Source organism: Myotis daubentonii, chromosome 3 (genome assembly GCF_963259705.1).
Source record: "Myotis daubentonii chromosome 3, mMyoDau2.1, whole genome shotgun sequence".
NCBI lineage: Eukaryota > Metazoa > Chordata > Mammalia > Chiroptera > Vespertilionidae > Myotis > Myotis daubentonii.
This window is the reverse complement of record NC_081842.1, coordinates 46,521,600-46,540,646: the sequence shown is the minus strand read 5'-3', so window position 1 is coordinate 46,540,646 and position 19,047 is coordinate 46,521,600. Positions and strand designations below refer to the sequence as shown.

Genomic DNA, 19,047 nt, shown 5'->3' with positions numbered 1-19,047 from the left:
GGTGAAGAAAACATTTTTTGGGCTCAAATAAGGAGTGTGGAGGGAGCATAATAAATATTTTATAGTCATTTTTAGAATTTGTCTTTAAAAACAAAATTTAAAAAAGGTAGTGCTGAACAGAAACCCTGCCCTCAGGCCTTCTATGAACATCTGAATGACTATATATATTGTACTAGGCACTATGTATATATTAAGAGAAGCATTCAGTGTTTCCCTTCTCATTCTGATCTTTTCCCATCCATCTCTCTTTCACATTCAAGTAGCTAAGAATAGTTTTAGTTCTCACTTTAGATATATGGTAGAAGTGAAGGATCTCTTCAAGTGCTCTGTAGACAATGAGAATTTGAGCTGCAGGTCAAAAAACTAACTTAAGTCAAACAACACAGAAATTTTTGTTTATTCAATGTTCAAAATAAGGTCAACTAACTAATTTATTAACCAGTGAAAGCAGGCAATTCGTTTCTGATTCCAATTGTTAATGCATGTTGAATTTAATTGAAAACAGTTATAATATAGATGATTTTCATTTTTGTATATTTGCTTTTTGTTGTTTGTTTCCACAATAAGAATGAATTACTTCCTTAAAGTTTTAAATATACTATGTCACTATCTGATATAGATAATAAATTAATTAAACAAGAATAAATGTTCCTAGTTAAATAAAATGCATTAACTTTTTATTATGTATGTGTGTGTGCATTCATATATGAAAATGTTTTTATAAAAGATGAGAAAGGGAAAAGCAGCCCAAAACATCTGAAGGTATGAGGTCATGGTGCTCTACTGCTGAACATAAACAATTCCATAGAACACCAACCTCAGATAACACTACCCTGGGATGATGCTAGGTCAAGGGAAGAGTAAGACCACTCCATAACCCACGTAGAAGCATACAGATAGAAGCATGAACATGGTCCAAACCACAAAAATGATTACACAACCCCTTGTCCTGGCCAATATTAGTGGCTGCTACTTCTTCACCCATAATAACTTTTGCCTTGTTCTTGTCTTCTCACCTTCTAGAAAAGAATTATTAAGATATCTACATAGAATCATCTCTACTTCCTGATGTCACCCAATCCAGAACAAAGCCCACTTACAAGAATCTTTTCTTAATACAGGCCCCAGAGCTACAGTGTGCTCTTTCTAACATCCTTTTCTGAGAAGCTTCACTCTTCCAGGGTGCATCCTCACTCATTGCAATGAGTCAAAAACCCAATTGATTACAGAACACATATATTTTTGGTGATCTTTGGCTGCAGGGCATTGACAAATGATATATCTCTTATTCAATGTCTGTGGGATACTCAGATGTCTCAATAAATGTAAAAAATAAAACAAAAATATGCCAAAAGGTTTTTTCCCCCTGAATGTGAGATATTTAATTGTGAAAACCAAATGGTTAACCAAAATAAAATAAAATTCAAGTTTTTGGAAATTTAAAAAGGGTGTTTCCAAATCACAGGGTAAAATAAATACATATATAGTTTATTTAGAAATTAAGGAGGAAAGCACTACACATAAAAATTATTTCTGTTTTAATGCTTATTAATCTTAAAAATTTATTTTACACTATTTTTAAAATTTTAAAAATCATTTTCCCATAGAAAGTTATGCAACAAATGTTTATTCCACTATTTATTATCTTCACATTTTTAGAAAATATATTTTTACCCATAGTCTTGTACGCATTTCATGAAAATTATATAAGCTATTAATTATTTGGGTAGGTGAGGAGGAATTTCATACATCCTCTTCCCTGCCAGCTTTCAACTTCCAGTTTTGTTAGAAAAATCTAATATTTTATAATTAAATGAATAAAGGACTTTATAACTCATACATTCTCTTTCAAGAGTTATTTTAGATATATGCATTATGTTTTGTAATATTAATTTACGAATCAACTCTTACATTTTATAGGTTTACTAGAAGCCCAGTGCATGAAATTTGTGCACAGGTAGGGCCCCTAGGCCTGGTCAGCAATCAGGGGCGATCAGGGACTTGCTTCTCTCAGCTGCCAGCTGCCGGCTGCCAGCTGGGGCCTTCCTTCATCCTGTGCCACCCCCCACCCGGTCCTTTGTTTCACACCACCCCCTGGTGGTCAGCACATATCATAGCAAGTGGTTGAACTCCTGGTTGGTCAAACTCTCGAGCGGATAATTTGCATATTAGCCTTTATTATATAGGATGTCTTCTCACCATCTTTAACCATTTCACTCCACTTTGAGTTCTTTATTTTGACTTACTTTCTTTCATGTGAGGTACTTTTTAAAAATATATATATATATATTAATTGATTTTTCATAGAGAGGAAGGGAGAGGGATAGAGAGTTGGAAACATTGATGAGAGAGAAACATCGATCAGCTGCCTTCTGCACACTCTCTACTGGGTATGTGCCCACAACCAAGGTACATGCCCTTGATTGAAATAGAACCTGGGACCCTTGAGTCTGCAGGCCGATGCTCTGTTCACTGAGCCAAACTGGTTAGGGCTCATGAGAAGTACTTTTGTGAGTAATATTTTCAGAAAGGGTATGCAGTTGGTCTGCTGACTCAGAATGCCTTTCTCTTGTTCTTTCCACTCCCCCCACTCCCCCCAAAATTAACTTGGCTGAGTATTACATCTTCTGATCACAGTCTTTTACTCTGAGTTCTTCTCAAAAGCTGATAGGCATTATTTCAATGTTTTCTGGAATTTATTTAGGCAATTATATAGAGAAAATTATGCTATCAACATAATAATGTATATTTTCTTTTATATTGTCTAATCTAATGTAAAAATTATTGGTGCAATACCTCACAAATCTGGTAAAAAAAAATTCAAGCTAAAGTCAGTAAGGTTTTGTTTGTTTGTTTTATTGTTTCTTATAGTCATTTTATCCATAGGGGAGATGGAGGCATTTACTCTGATTCTTTAGATTGTTTTCATGTGTTTGAACTATAACTTTTCACTTGCGTAATGACTATTTTTTGCTGTTGTTTACAGCCAGGTAAGTAGGGAATGTTCTATTAGATATTATGTCATGCCTCTTCAAATTATGTGGTCTCAAACAAAGGAAGAAATAAAATTCCTATTTTACCAAAGTTTTCTTCACTTGAAGAGGGATCTTGTTGCTAAGGGTGGGTGGGGAGTGAGCTCACTCAGATGTGTTCACCCTGCATGGCCCAGGGAGCACGGGAAAAAATTTCTTTGCTGTGTTTTGTTGTAGATCAGGTTGTAAAGTACTGTTTCTCTCACTGACTGACATGAATACCTTATTAGGTGTGACTTTAGGAGACAGGGTCCCCTTGACTTATATTTCATGCAAACTTAATCAGGAAGTTAGTGCAGTGACCAGATGCTCTCTGCCTGGGGACCTGGTACAGTTCCCGAGGTAGGATTGATTTGCTCCCATCGACTGTCCTTTCACTTGCTCTCATCTCCATAACCTTCCACTCCAAGCTTCAGAATGTTAGTGTTCTGGTCTGGACAGAAAAGTGGTCTTTTCCTCTTAGTCCTGAGGTCAACTTTCTGTTTGACTATGGAGATCCACAGGTTGGTCCACATTCAGCCTTGTCATGACTGCCATTACATATACATATGTTTCTTAGTGCTTTGGGAACGCGGCATCTATGGTTTCTAGTACATACAAATCTCTTTGCAAGATAGATGCTTTGCATTTGATAATGCCCATGGTGGAATTTGTAAAGTTTGGAAGGTTTGGGAAGTAAGTACATGGGCTGAGTTTACCACCTTAAACCTAAAGTTACTACTTCTAACTTGCATTTAAAAAAATCAACTCCCATAAATTAATTTGAATCTTTACTAAAACAAGATTATTATAAATAAACTAGAGGCCCGATGCATGAAATTTGTACAAGAGTAGGCCTTCACAGCCCTGGCTGCCTGGGCTGCCCTTGTAATCCTGGCTTCATCCAGAAGGTTGTCTGGATCGTCATTCCGCTGTTTGGCAATTTGATCAATTTGCATATTATGCTTTTTATTATTATAGATAACTGATATAGATGTAGATGCATATTAGGTGATCTTTAAATAAGTCTTTTTCTAAAAAAAAATATAGTACATTGTATTCATATATCTCTAGTCTTTAAGCAGTTTCTATCCTAGTGGTGGCAGACCAGTTATCTCCTAAAATTTGTTTTCCCCTTTTCCCATAGGGATAGGGTTTTAGCTCATACCCCTTTGCTGTTAGGTATGGCTATAGGACTAAGTTCTGGCCAAAAGATACATTACACAGAAGTTATATGTGAAATTTTGGGGGAAAACTTCCTAAAAAAATAGTATTTAGGTTATCTATTGCTGTTTAACAAAAAACCTCATGGCATAATACAAGAGTAACCACTTTATGATCTCTCATCGTTGCTGTGAGTCAGAAATATGGGAAGGACTCAACTGAGTGCTTCTGATTCTGAGTCTCTCAGGCAGTTGCAATCAGACAGTGGCTGGTTGAAGCATCTAGGGCTGGCTGGGTAACTCTCTTTTTCCACATAGTCCTGGCACTTCTCCATGTGGGCCGTTGGGCTTCCTCAAAACATGGCCACCTTAGGGCAGTTAGACTGCCCTGGTGACTGAAGGCTTCAGGAATGTGTATCCCAGTGAGGAAAGCAAAAATTAAAACCTCTTTTATGACTTAGTTTGACAATCACATAGTATCAATGATACCATATTCTAATCAGAACAGTCACTAAATCTGCCCAGTTTCATAAGTAGGAGGCAAAGGCCCTGCCTTGGAAAAAGAGGTATGCCAAAGGCACATTGTAAGAACATATGGAATGGGAGATACTGTTATAGCCATGCAGTCTCCCACAGATAGTAACCATGTGTCCTGTACTCTCTTCATCTTTCTTCTTCTTCTTTTTTTTTTTTTTTACCTTGCTCCCTCAACATGGATGCTGCTATCTTTGATCGTGAAGTCAAGATCATACATGGCAGAAGAACAAGATAGAAATGATTTGGTACCTAATCAAATCAACAAGTAATTTTATGCAAGTGAGAAATAAACTTTTCTGCTTTCAAAGGCACCCCTATTTTTGGTCACTTGGAGCTGAACCTAGCCACAGTCTCCCAGCTCATCAGTCTGTACAACTAGAGCTGCCCTCACAGAGTGCTATGGATTATTCCCCAAACACATGGTGTTTTTGCTGTTCCCTGTCCTCCAGCACAATGATCTCCAAGCCTGTAATTCTCAGGTTCTCATTCTTTTCCCAAAGCTTATTTATTTTCTTCCTTTAAGTCTCCCCCTCCCCTTGACTCCCAAATGCCATCTTTTAAGAAGCTGTCTCAAATATCTAGAGACAGAATTAAGGATATTATTCAGCACATTCCCACAACCTCTTTCTTGAATCTATACTTAATAAATTCATACTTTCTTGTATGATAGTTGTTAGCATATCTTTACATCTCCTGGTGCGTTGTAAATGTCTTGAGGTTGAGAAGCATTTAACATGTATTTTTATAGTCCTTCTGCATGGCTGTTTTTCAGCACACTTACCTTGGAGTCTTTGTGCTCAGTGAGTTTCAATATTTTTGTTTTATGGATCCCTATTAAGCTATCTCCATGATGATAGGAGAGAATTTTGCATTCATAATTTTGTATTATTTTTTGTTAAAGAGACCCCTGACTCACACCAAATCCTATACATTCCAGGTCCTAAAATATCTGGATTAACTTCTTTCCAGAAAATATAAAATTGGAAATGTTCCCTGAGGAGTGGGTAGACTTTGAGAGCACTTGAGTGTGCGTGAACTGCAGAGAAATGGGACAAGATGAGTAGTTTGATAGAGACTGAACTGTATGGCCCTTTTAGGGAACAGTGAGCACACACCTTTTCTAAAGGTGAGGTATCAGTGGGAAATAAAATTGAAGAAGTTGGAACTGCATTCCTGAGAACCTCAGAAATCTGTGTAAAGAGTGTGGACATTTTTAAAAAGACACTGATCTGCATTTGGAGTTTTAAAGGGAGACAATTATGTGATCAAATGTTTATTTAAAAGTTGAACCAGGCCATAGGATATAGAATAGATTTAAAGAGGTTGTTCTACATGATAAGAGAAAAGGTAAGTTTAGGAGTCGTTTGTGTAAATACAGTAGTCAAAGACATTGATTAGCATTAGGGTCTATATTCATTCAATATTTGACCAGCATTTTGTGAAGATTTTATATGTTTGGGGCAATCTTCTGGGTTAATCAGGGTGGGTACACAGTCTCTGTGAAAACCTCTTTTGTAAGGGACCAGGCATGCAAGCAAACTATCTATAATAATAAAAGCATAATATGCTAATTAGATGGGACAGCCAAACGACCTTCCAGGCGTCATTCTGGACATCCTTCCAGACAAAGCCATGGTGGCTGGGGCTGAGGCAGAGACAGTTAGGGGCGATCAGGCAGGCAGATGAGCAGTTAGAGGCAATCAGGCAGGCAGGCAAAGTGGTTAGGGGTGATAAGGCAGGCAGGTGAGTGGTTAGGAGCTATCAGGCAGGCAGGCAAGCAGTTAGGGGTGATCAGGCAGGCAGGCAGAGGGGTTAGGAGGCAGGCAGGCAAAATGGTTAGGGGTGATCAGGCAGGCAGGGAGGCCAGTGGTTAGGAGCCAATGGTCCCGGATTGTGAGAGGGATGTTCAACTGCCGGTTTAAACCAGCAGTCAGCCATCTCCTGAGGGGTCCCGGATTGCAAGAGGGTGCAGGCTGGGCTGAGCGACCCACCCTGCATGAATTTCGTGCACTGGGCCTCTAGTTGCTAGATAATCAGGTAATTGCTACAATGAAAAACAATCTACAGACAGCTTGGTTTCCGAATTATTTAGATGTATGGGTCTACTCCTGTGTGTTGTGGCTTCTAGAAGAATAGGACGTATGTGGTTTCCATCAGTTTCTAGAGTGATGAAGAGTAAATCTGAACAGAAATGTTTCTTCTCTTTTAAAGAAGAAAATGGGAATTTGGATCTGGAAGTCATGACTCTAGATGGGTATACAAGCTCAGGACTGGGGAGGTGGTGGGGGGACTAGTGCTCACTTCATGTCTCCTTGGATCTAAGAACACAGTTTTTCAGCTGCACTGTCAGGAACCCAAGCTGACATCTGTTTCCCTGGGACTCCTGCTGTAAATGTTGCTTAGCCAATAGTTTTTTTTTTCTTCTCTCTCAAGGCATGGTGTTGGTTCATCAATTAATCAGAAAGGTTTTATGAGTAAGAAGTGCAGAGCTAGGATCAAAGGGAGACAGCAGTGATGCCCCTTCAGCAAATGAAGCAGATGGTGTTATATACAGGTTGAAAGCTGAGTGGATACAAAATATGCCTGAGGAATGGAGGTTTGGCCTTACCTATTTAGAGATTGTATTTCTCATAATGCTGGAGAAAACCCTGAAACTGTTTATATTTATGTTGTTAGCAGTCAGAAAAACACCCACCTGCTACTAATTCACTGTGTGGCTTTGGGCAAATCATTTCACTCCTCTGGGCTTTTAGTGCCATGCTAAGCCTGGTTTCCAGTTTCAAAAACTGATGTATGCATTACATGAAAATTGAGGAACTTTTTGGGGAAAAAAATTTTACTGTGCCCATGGTTGGGATTTAGTTGATCAAGCTCTGTATGTTGGAAGGAGATGGGGTAGGGTCTTGCAATAATGCAAGAAGAAATTCTAGAACCCCTTAGGAGAATCTACTGTTTGGAAGAAACATCTGGCAGATGAAACTGACTCTGCAAAGGCACTGCAGGTTTGGGGGGGGAGGAGTGGCTCCACATGTAGAGGGTGACTGTGACTGGAATCCTGCTCCATCTGGTCCCCTTAGAGCAGCGGTTCTCAACCTGTGGGTTGCGACCCCTTTTGGGGGTCAAGCGACCCTTCCACAGGGGTCGCCTAAGACCATTGGAAAACACATATATAATTACATATTGTTTTGTGATTAATCACTATGCTTTAATTATGTTCATTTTGTAACAATGAAAATATATCCTGCATATCAGATATTTACATCACGATTCATAACAGTAGCAAAATTACAGTTATGAAGTAGCAATGAAAATAATTGTATGGTTGGGGGTCACCACAACATGAGGAACTGTATTAAAGGGTTGCGGCATTAGGAAGGTTGAGAACCACTGCCTTAGAGCTTAGGAAAAGTTAGCTAGTCTACTTGTTTTTGACAGATGCTGTAATAAATTACCACAAACTGGTGGCTTCAAATAACAGAAAATTATCTGCTTGCAGTTCTGGTGTTCAAAACTCTGAAATTAAAGGGTCAGGGGCCACAGTTCCTCCAAAAGCTCTATTCTCCCCCCCACCCTTCTTCTACTTCCCATTTTTGGTGGATCCTGCTGTTCCTTGGCTTGTGGTGGCATCACTCCAATCTCTGCCTGCCTCTTTACACGGCCTCCTCTGTCTTCTATCTTTCGTAAGTACACTTATCTTTGGATTTAGGGCCCACACAGATAATCCAGGATGATCTCATCTTGACATCCTAACTTAATTATATTTGCAAAGACCTCTCCATGCTACCCCCAAATAAAGTCGCATTTCTTCACAGGTGCCTGGGGTTAAAACCTCTTTGGGGGCCACCATTCAAATTATTGCAGTTGGTAAACACTGTTGTTTTAATAGCCAGGAGCCTTGTGGCTTAATCATGTAAACCCTGGTGTTAAAACAGCAGTGAGATTCTCTAAAAGGCTGGGAGGCAGAGAAAAAGAAAGAAGAGGAAAAGTGAGCCCAGCACCTGGGATGGCAGGGCCTGGTACCTAGTGTCCCACTAGGGTTGCACAGCAGCCTAGAAACTCCAAGGGTCCATGCAGAGGGTAGTGCATAAAGCCCAGGGCCCAGAGCAGTGCATTTCAGAATGAGGTTTATGACTCATTAGGGTCACAGTTCATTTAGCAGATCATGGCCAGCATTCCAAAGAAAGAAAGAAAGAAAAAGAATAGAATGTCCCTAGTCGGTCTGGCTCAGTGCATAGAGCATCGGCCTGAGGACTGGAGGGTCCCAGATTCAATTCGGTCAAGGGCACATGCCTGGGTTGTGGGCTTGGTCCAACGTGCAGGAGGCAGACAATCAATGATTCCCTCTCATCATTGATGTATCTACCTCTCTCTTCCTCTCTGAAATAAATAAAAATATATTTAAAAAAAAGAACAGAATGTACCACAGTTTAATGCAAGTAACAAAAGTATGTATGTTTTGAGAAACGTGGGAAGGTTTGTGTGTGTGCGTATGTTGGATTGTGACATAAAGTATATTTCTTATGTAAATTGTCGTCAAAAGTTTGAAAGCCACCGGTGTATGAGGCCTTAGTGTGGTGCTTTAGAGCATCCCGGAAAGAGCAGAGATCCAGGGAAGTGTCCTTGGTTCTGGGCGCAGCATTAGGAATAATGGCTCTGTGGCAAAGGTGTGACCAGGTACAAGAAGAAGCTTTGGACACATGTCAGACCCCCTTGGGAGCCTCCTCCCTCTTGGAGAGACCTTGCAAAGCTGAGGTTCCATAGATATGTGGGTGAAAAGGGTGATTAAGTTGATGGCTCTGAGACAAATGTGACATCAGTGGGTCCCCTGCTGGCCCCAGTCCTGTCTCTGCCCACAACTCTGTGGGTAATATCAGGAGAGGCAATGGAGCAGAGTTAAGACCTTTGTACTCAAGTCAAAGGTGGGATGGGGAAAAAAGGAGAGCTGGAGTTAGGTGAGCAAAGAAGACATGAGTCAGAGAATGAAAGGAAAGGTTCATGGGGCTGGAGGGCATTCAGGTCTCAGGTAAGAGACCTTTTGTTTTAGACTGCAGGTTTTGAATTGTGCTTTCCCTCCAATCCCTTTGTTCTTCTGAAACTTTGTGGCAGAATCCTGTTCAATGAAACAGAATCCCTATAACTTGCTTCTTCCCCCACCTTGATAGTCCCTGAGGCCTGTGTTCAGGGGGTTCTAGACCTAATTGGAGAAGTCTATAATTTGGTCAGAAGGTGTTTGTGGCCCCTTCTAGCGCTAATTATTGGATCCTATGGCGCAGATAAAGTTCTGTGTAATTTACCAGATCACTTCTCTTTGAAGTTTTGTTCATTTTCTAATTCCCAGCACAGCATTTGGCCCGAAGTGTTCAATATTAGAATGTTTGCAGGAAGAGAATATTTTTTTGCACACTTCTTTGCAACTTCAGCACCAAGCACGGTGTTCTCTGCATAGTAGCTGTTTTTAAAGAGTCGGCCGAATAAATGAAGAAATGAATAAAATCGTGCCCTAAAATTTTAGCTGAAGTTGTCTTCTACAATCTAGCCAGCAGAGGGCAAGAGAGTTAAGTTTAACAACAGCAACCTGTCCTGTGTGCTGATGCAGCCACAGGCAGTCACCGCCAGGAGGAGCCGGTCCGCTTGTTTCATGGGATTAGAAAATGCACAACCAGAAATGGATGGAGACAGGAAGCGAGAAGGCCTGAATATTAATCCCCAAAGCTTTCGTCAGGGAGTGGGGTTTTGCTGCAAGCTAATGGTGAGGTACACAGAGGACTGGACAGGACCATCTTGTTACATGATATCAACCACGTGGCTAGAAGAAATTCAAGGAATGTCACAGTGCACTTGTGCCAGGGAAAGAATGTATGAAGGGTCTCTGATTTTCTCAGTTCTGTGTTTATTCTTTCTGTGACACACGTGTGCTGTAAAGTTCCTTGAATCCCTTCCCTTCTCTTGACTTCAGTTTTCCCATATGTAACTGGATGGGTGGGACTCGATGATTTTGAAGGCTCTGGTCTGTGGATGGGTCCCCTGCTGGCCCCAGTCCTATCTCTGCCCTCAATTTTGGGGGTAACATCAGGAGAGGCAATGGAACAGAATTAAGTCTGTTGTGCTCATGTCAAGGGTGGGGTGGGAAAAAATGGAGAGTGGGGGTTAAATAAGAGAAGAAGACATGAGCCAGAAAATGAAAGGAAAAGTGAGAGAGATGATGAGGATAAGATCAAGGAGGAGAGAAGAGGAGATACAAGTTTATGCATCAGAATCTTTGCACTGGGGCCCAGACACCTATACTTTTAAAATGTTTCCTAGGCAATCCATGTGTAGAGCCAGGGTGAAGACCCAGAAGTCTAGATTAATCCTCAGAGGTTTGAGTGCAGGGGAATTGAAGTAGTTGTAGGGATACTTTCACTTCACAGGGCATTTCTGTGATTATAGTCTCTATCATTCCATTTCAAAAGTGGAGGTCTCAGGATCCCCTAAAGAGGAACTTTGCCATTTGTCTGCACTGTTCAGGGGAGAGGTCCATTGGTTCTGGCCCTATTTTGCTAGATCCAGCTGGTCAAGACAACTTCTCTCCTGCCAGCTGCCCTAGGAAAGCTCATGGAAGACCTCAGATTTCACACCTCAGATTTAACAAATAAGGTCAATTCCTTGCTCAAAAAATTTCAATGTTTTTCTTACCACAGCCTTTGAGGGGCTATGTCTGGCTCCTGGCTGCTTTATTGGCCCCATCTCTTAGCCCTCTCTGATTCACCCAATCTGTCTGGTTCTCTTGCCTTGTTGTTGATGTTTGATTGTACCAGGCATGCTTTTACCTCAGAGCATTTGCACAGATTGTCCTCTCCCTTGATGAGGAAATATCCTTATTGTTTTTCGGAGGAAAGTAAATAAACATACCTGGGAGATGTTCTCTGGATGGCACAGTGGGGCAAAGCACAGCTCAATTTCATTTCACTGAGGAGCCCTGAGCAGAAGTCATAGATAAACAAGTGGGGTGCTTATGGGAGACTGATGGATCCACAAAGAGAAAGGGAAACTAAGAGAGAATTAGGGGAAAAGTTTCCTAACCTATGTCTGGTGAGAAAGGAAATATTAGAGTGGCAGAAAGGGCTCTGACATCAGCCCAGCTACACACTACTACATAACCTGGGGCCTTCATTCCCTTGTCCAGTTGATATCAACACACTTCAACAAATGTGAAACACTACAAAGAGGTGAGTTAACATTGTTACTCACTTCTGTTGTGCACTATGGGCATGTGCTTAATGCTGTGGTTGATGGTTATGTCCTCCCAGTCCTTCCAGTGATTATATTAGCATATTGATATGACCACTTCAGTTAGCACTTAGGAGCAATGACACTGAGCAACTTTTAAGGTCTTTTCTTCTTTCTGAAGCTCAGAGATGACTAAAGGATCAATAGATATGTGTTCCTAAATGTATCAGCTACTTAGGGCTAGAGGGCAAATGATACAGTCCTCTGTTACCAGAAGCGTACGATGCTTGTCCTACTCACAGAATCCAGAGACCTCACATATAAGAAGAGAGAAGTTTGTGTCCAACCCAAGCATTATTTTTCAGCAACCTCTCTGTGCTTCATGTTTTTTGGTCTCTGAGAAAGATACAAACATGGCTGAGACAAGCTTTCTGCTCAGTGAATCTCTCATAGATGAGACATATAGACCTTTAAGGCACAGAACTATAATCTGTGAGGATCTCTGCTAGGGGCACAAAAGACACATATCTGAGCACACCTCCTACTGGGGATCAAGCCCACAACCCGGTCATGTGTGCTTGGAATCGAACAATGACCTCCTGGTTCACTGGTTGGTGCTCAACCACTGAGCCACACCAACTGGGTGAGGTTTACAAGTTTTCATTTTGTGCTCCGTAGTAGTAGAGTTGCTGTAGAAGGAAAGGTCTCTATAGTATTGTCAGGCTCCTGTCCTTCAGCAGGAAATCCACATGTTCACCATAGCCTGTCCTCATCCCCAACAACATTCACCAAAAAGTCTTCCCCCTATTAGGTGGGTCACTTACTCCAAATTGATCTCTTGCTCCCAACCTTATTTAAGTCAAACCTTAAGTAAATGTTAGATTTTCTTTAGCCAGATATAAATCTGGAAGACAATTCAACAAATGAATTCACACTAAAGTGTTAATAGCTTCCAAGTTTTAATGTGCTGTATCTCCAAGAAAAAAGTATATAAAAGAGAAGAGACTATTTTCTAGATGATAAATTTCAGCTTCCATCTGCTGCACTTCTTCCTGGACCTTCAAATCACACCTTACATGTCCCCAGTATGAGGAAGGCCTGCCTTCCTAGCAAGCTCAGAGCATCACAGGGACATTCCAGCTCCCAAAGACTGGCTCATTGAACATTTACCCCTTGGCTTGGGCTGGCTGCCTCCACCTGAACAGCAATAACAAAAACAGGCCTTTTTCTTTTTATCATGAGTTACCAAGAACTTTTACGTACACTGTTTGATATGGTTCTTAAATCATATTTTAACAAATGCAGGAGTTCAGGCCTATTTTAAACAGGAGAAAACTGAGCACTTGAGTCTAGGGCTCAGAGATCCAGTCCAGGGCTCTTTCCACGATTCCATGGTTCTTCTCTCCATAGCCTGTAATTTTTACTTTCTTCTGACTGGGAAATAAAAAGGTTTTCCACTTGCAAAAAAAGTCCAGGAAGTCTAAAAAGTCAATTTTAGAGAATGTTACCAATTTTTCTCATTTTTTAAGTCAATATTCAAAGAAGCCATCAGAATGTTCTGTCTACTCTTTCAAAATGAACTTCAGACCTAACCAGTCTTCACTTCCTTCCTACCACTCCAGCCTCAAACACCATTCTTCTCTTGTCTGAACTAGTCTGGAGAATAGGTGCCCAATAACAATCACAAGACACCTCCTCTTCCATGGAAACAGGCCCTGGTTGGGAAGGTATGAAGTGCCTTAAACACCTATGGCCCAGCTATTTGATTTAGTATAAAGGCACTTCATACTTTCCCAACCAGGAGCTTTTCTAACATAGAGTCCTCATTTTAAGAAAGAAACAGCATTTAACATTACAATACACTCTAGTTTGCCCCTTTATTTTCTCAAATTTAAACTCTGATTATCGGGGCTGGAAGAAACCACAAAGGTTACCTATCAAACCTTTGATTTTGCAGACTGGAAACTAAGGCCCAGAGAGGGAGTCCCACAGTTGGATTGTGGCAGAGTCAGAACTAGAATCCAGGTCTTTTAACTCCCAGTACAGACACTTTCTACTTCCCTTCATTGCTTAATATTGAACATCTGACTCTGCTCAGAAGATTTTACTGTCTCTCATTAAAACAAGTTTCTACTCATATAGGGAGGTAGTCACCCACATGTACATTTCACAGGAGGTGGCCAATCCTATTCTGGCCAGAAGAGCTGCACCATAGAGAGGCCTGGATGCCTTCTAGAGATACTTGTATCCTGGATGCAGGCTGCTCAGCCAGGTGTCTCAGGCATCTCTGAGTCAGGGGAGCGTGAAAGGTGTTAATCTGGAAGAGCATCCTCCCTCTGATCTTTTTTACTTCCTGCCTGTGTGCTTTGTGCAAGGCACTTAGGCTCTCAGGACTTCAATTTCCTCTTCTGTGAGGGGAGGGGTTTAACAAGCCCTGATGTGCACTAGGGAAAGGGGCTGCATAAGAATGGGAGAAGGTGAATCCTGGTGACTAAGGTCTAGGAAGTAGGGTCCTAAGTAGAGTCAAAAATCAACTCCCCCTCCCAACCATTGGGCCTTGCGAGGGAGATCTTGCGGGGTGTCTGCAGAGGGATCAGGTTGGGGATGAAGTACCTTTGTGCCAATTCAACTTTTATGCAAAACTTGGCCATGGGGGGTTTAAGGAAGAATTCATGCCACCTTTTGTCCTGCTACTTCTCTCTTAAGTGGTCCTTAGACTCTTAACAATGCCAGGATTATAAAACAAAAACCAAATGCAGAAGTCTTGTCATTCACAGCCTTAGTTAGCAAGCACTTCAGCAGGGGCAGGAGGCAAGAAACACAGACCTCACTGTTTTCAAGTAAGGACTTAAATAGCTGGAGATCATGAGTAATTCTTGTGGTAAGCAGCTGAGAAGGAGAGAGGTGAAAGGGGAAGAGCCTAGATTCAGGGACTGAGGCAAGTATTGACTAAACAGGGTAGGAAGAAAATGAGTGATGCAAAGAAGGCAGGAAGAGCCAGATGAAACCACACTGAAGTCAGAAAATTATGGGGAGAGGGGAGAACAACAAAGAGGATTGAGGACAGAAAATGGGGAGAGACAACAAAAGGAGGATTGAATAAGGAAGATTCTGAAAGAGAAATCCAGAGAAAGGCTAGGGAAAGGGAGAAAGAGGAAAGAGGAGAATGGGTAGAGGAGGAGAAGGATCTGGAAGGAGAGGAGCAGGAGTCCAGGGAGGGAGGTTGAAGAGATCCCAGAGCACTGAGCAAGAGAGTAGGGCTATTCTTTGCTCCTTGGCTGGCTGCTATTTTAGGAAAACTTTCCCTCTCTAGTCAGTGGGGCTGCCTAAGGCCAAGTTCTGGGTGGAGCAGGTATGAGATCATTTGGGGGTGCCTTGGGATAGTTGGGTTGATATAACTAGACTCTGAGTCTCCAGTTGGAGCCAAGGAAGTTCCAGAATATAAAGAGAAAATAACATGTATTCCCTAGGTTGGGATCATCAGCCACAGAGTCATTGCTCTCCCAGACTATTCCAACACATGTGAGTGACTTTTAGTGCCCCACTGGTGCTTAGCCCTGCCTAGACTTGCCAAGCCCTGGATGCTCTAGCACGCCATCCTGTGCATTCTCCCATTGCTTTGGCTTACAGACACAGAAGGAAATGGTGACAATTATTCAAGCCATTGAGGACACCCCCCGCCCCCCACCTCTCCTGCATATCAATATTATGGTTTTGATCTAAGTATTGAGAATGCATACATGATGCATGGCTGGTGAAAGCATTGGCCAAGTTCTTTGCTTTATTTTTGTTTCTGGAAACACACATGTTTTAGTTTTTTATGAGCTTGAAAGTCATGAAATGTCAGCCTGCAGGGATCCCTAGTTCATGCCAGGACACTATCTAGCCCTTCCTTGATAAGGAATGATTTTGAAAAAAATAAAAATAAAAACTGTCAGAACACAGATCTGAACAGCAAACATTTAACCACAGTCAGAATTCTAAAATAACCTTTCTTTCTTAATTTTGTTTTTCAATTGTAGTTGATATTCCATATTATTTTATATTAGTTTCAGGTGTACAGCATTAGTGGCTTAAAAAAAAGATGAAAGGTTTAAGAAGTACAAATTGGTAGTCATAAAACAGTCACAGGGATGTAAAGTACAGCATAGGGAATGTAGTCAATAATATTGTAATAACTATGTGGTGCCGGGTGGGTACTAGACTTTATTGGGAGGATCAATAAGTTATATGAAACAGCATGTCTTAAACTTCCCTTTGATGCATGTAGGGAGCAGGGGACTGCTAGGTCTAACTAAGCTCAGCTGATCCTTTCCCCACACATACTAGTAGACACAATGTAATGGTCACAGATGTGCAGGGCATCCCTGAACTTTGGCAGGTCCAGACTGGGGGTGCTCCCTGACCTAAAACTGCTCCTACTGGCCAGGAATCGGTTAGAAAACTCAGAGCTGAGTGAAAAGAACCCTGGCCTTGGAATGTGGAGGTCTGGCCGACTGTGCAGTATGTGATCCAGACTCCAGAGCACTTCACTGCCCACTTCTAGGTTCAGTGACCCAAACACCAAGGTTTAATAGATGGTTTCTGAGATTGTTTTCCATCTTCAAGGCACCAAAATGAAGTTAATCTCATTTTTTGTGTTTTTCTTTTTCTTTTTGTCACAATAAGAAGACAGGTTAGACTAGAAGTTTCTCAGCTACGGAGAAAGAGGGATGGAGGGTGAGCCAAAGGTAATTTTTCCATTAGAGGGAAGGTGCAGTTCTTTTATAGCCCATTAAAGTGTAATCTACAAAACTTTTTACGGAGATAATGGAGAAAGAGATGATCCAATCTTTCTAACATCCAAATTCTATTCTTAAATTAATTCTTAGAGGAATAATTCTGAATCTCCACTTGGCACCCTCATACACTTCTGCATTTGTTTAGCCGTCCTAACATGTTTGAGTATAAGGACAGAAGAGTGGTCTGGGTACATTTATGTGTATGCAGCCTGGGTGGTAGTGCACTTGTCTTTTCGGCTGTGTTTGAGCTTCTGTGTGTAATTGAGTGCACACGTACGTGTGTGAGTGAAATTATGGAATGTGTATGTGCGTAGAATATAGAAGACTGTGTAGATGGTGTGACATGTGTGAAATCCTGTGGGCCCGTGGGTGTGCAAGATTTTTTTTTAAAGTAAGAGACTTTGGATTGTGTAGCCTCCTCTCACTTCTGTGATTGATTTCACGAGGCTAATTGTGCGTAAAAGCGCTAGTGAGATCTGGGGGCGCCTCCTAGTCTGACGTCAGAGAGAGAGTTTAAAAAGCGGGGAGCCGGTGGAGAGCACACAAGCCGCTTTAGGAGCCGCAAGGTTCGGAGCCTTCGCTGCAGCCTGCGGATCCGCTCCTAGAGTTTGACCAACCGCGCTTTAGCTTGGCTTCCCAGGCGCAGCGGAGATGCTGTCCTGCCGCCTCCAGTGCGCGCTGGCCGCGCTCTCCATCGTCCTGGCTTTGAGCGGTGTCACCGGCGCGCCCTCGGATCCCCGACTCCGTCAGTTTCTGCAGAAATCCCTGGCTGCTGCCGCAGGGAAGCAGGTAAGGAGACTCCCTCGACGTTTTCTTTCCCCTCTCCAGAAACCCTACCCGTCTCTTAGGCTCGCCCCAGGCCCCTCGGGTGGATTTAAGAGGTGCTCCTGAAGAGTTTTGGTGCTTTTCTGGGTCCCTCAGCTCCCAAAGCTCTTAGGATAACTTTCAAAGTCCAGAATCTCCCTTACCTCTTTTTCCCTTAATCAGCGCCGTCTGTCACAGGTGAGTTCTTTGCATTCAAGAAAATTCTGAGACCTGGGTAATTGAGCTGGAAGGTATGATGGCATCTAGCCTGCGTGCTGACCACGGGAGGCGCTGACCCAGGTGCTGAAAGAGCGCACTTCTGTCGCTGCTACCATCCTAAGCAATACCTCCCTCCCATGCAGTGGATTGAGGGCTAATGGGCATTCTACAGATGGAACACAATATGTTTAAGATTCTGAAAGGTCTCATTCCCCACAGTGACTTAGTGAACGTGATGTTTGCAGTTCATGATGTGAAAATTGAGTTTAACAAACTGTTGGCACATGTTTATCTTTGCAAAACTGCTGTAAAGATCTGTTATTTCTCTCTATGCGTGTTTGAAACCTACAGAGACAGAAAACTTGCAGAAACATTTGATTTTTCAAGCCTCTTTGTGTAATTGGTGATTATAGTAACTACCCTTATTTTTATATCCTTAATGATTTTAAGTGACAGAGAGGCACAACTGTGAAAATTAGGTTTTGGGTGGAGCTGAGTCTGCCCCCCAAACTAGGCTTTTTCATTTCTTCTTTTCCATCCGCCTCCTGCTCATTCTCTCTATCTCTCTCCCTTCCACCCTGTACAGGAACTAGCCAAGTACTTCTTGGCAGAGCTGCTGTCTGAACCCAACCAGACAGAGAATGATGCCCTGGAACCTGAAGATTTGTCCCAGGTTGCTGACCAGGATGAAATGAGGCTGGAGCTGCAGAGATCCACTAACTCGAACCCGGCCATGGCACCCCGAGAACGCAAAGCTGGCTGCAAGAATTTCTTCTGGAAGACTTTCACATCCTGTTAGCTCTATTAATAATTGCTGGCCGTATATGACCTCTGATTCCTCTCCCTCAAACCCCATCTCTCTTCCTTAGTTCCCCCAATACTCATAAAGACCCTCACAGTAGAAATTGATGAGTGTAAATAAATACAAAATAAAATTATGATGAAATTATGAAAAGCAAGAATTTGTTTTCTTATTGAGTAAATCTTTCTGTTCAACAATACATGATTAACTTCCATTAGTATTTCAGTTGAGTTATTGGAACTATGCAGTCCAACTCTCAAAGACACACTATTTAAAATTCCCTGTGGTAATAAAGGTTATGTTTTAAATGGTAACCCTCAGAGTTTGGGTGACTTCAAATTTACATAATTTCAGAAAACTCTATGAATGATCATTTACATCCAATAATAGTTATGGGAAGGGGCTGTCACAAGCATCAATTACATATTAAATACAATTATATGTGAAAAAGAATATTAGTATTTATGGGTAGGCAGGCTGAAATGTCCAACTATTTACCAGGCTGAAATGTAAAAAATATA

The 19,047-nt window shown here is 41.7% G+C and overlaps 1 protein-coding gene across 1 annotated transcript; it reads left to right on the top strand.

The window, feature by feature from the left end:
• Positions 1-17,228: 17,228 nt before the first annotated feature.
• SST (somatostatin) lies at positions 17,229-18,685 on the top strand. The gene is made up of 2 exons (XM_059685984.1): positions 17,229-17,490; positions 18,311-18,685. Exons 1-2 carry the CDS (start codon positions 17,353-17,355, stop codon positions 18,521-18,523), a joined length of 351 nt encoding a protein of 116 aa, XP_059541967.1. The 5' UTR covers positions 17,229-17,352; the 3' UTR covers positions 18,524-18,685.
• Positions 18,686-19,047: the final 362 nt, after the last annotated feature.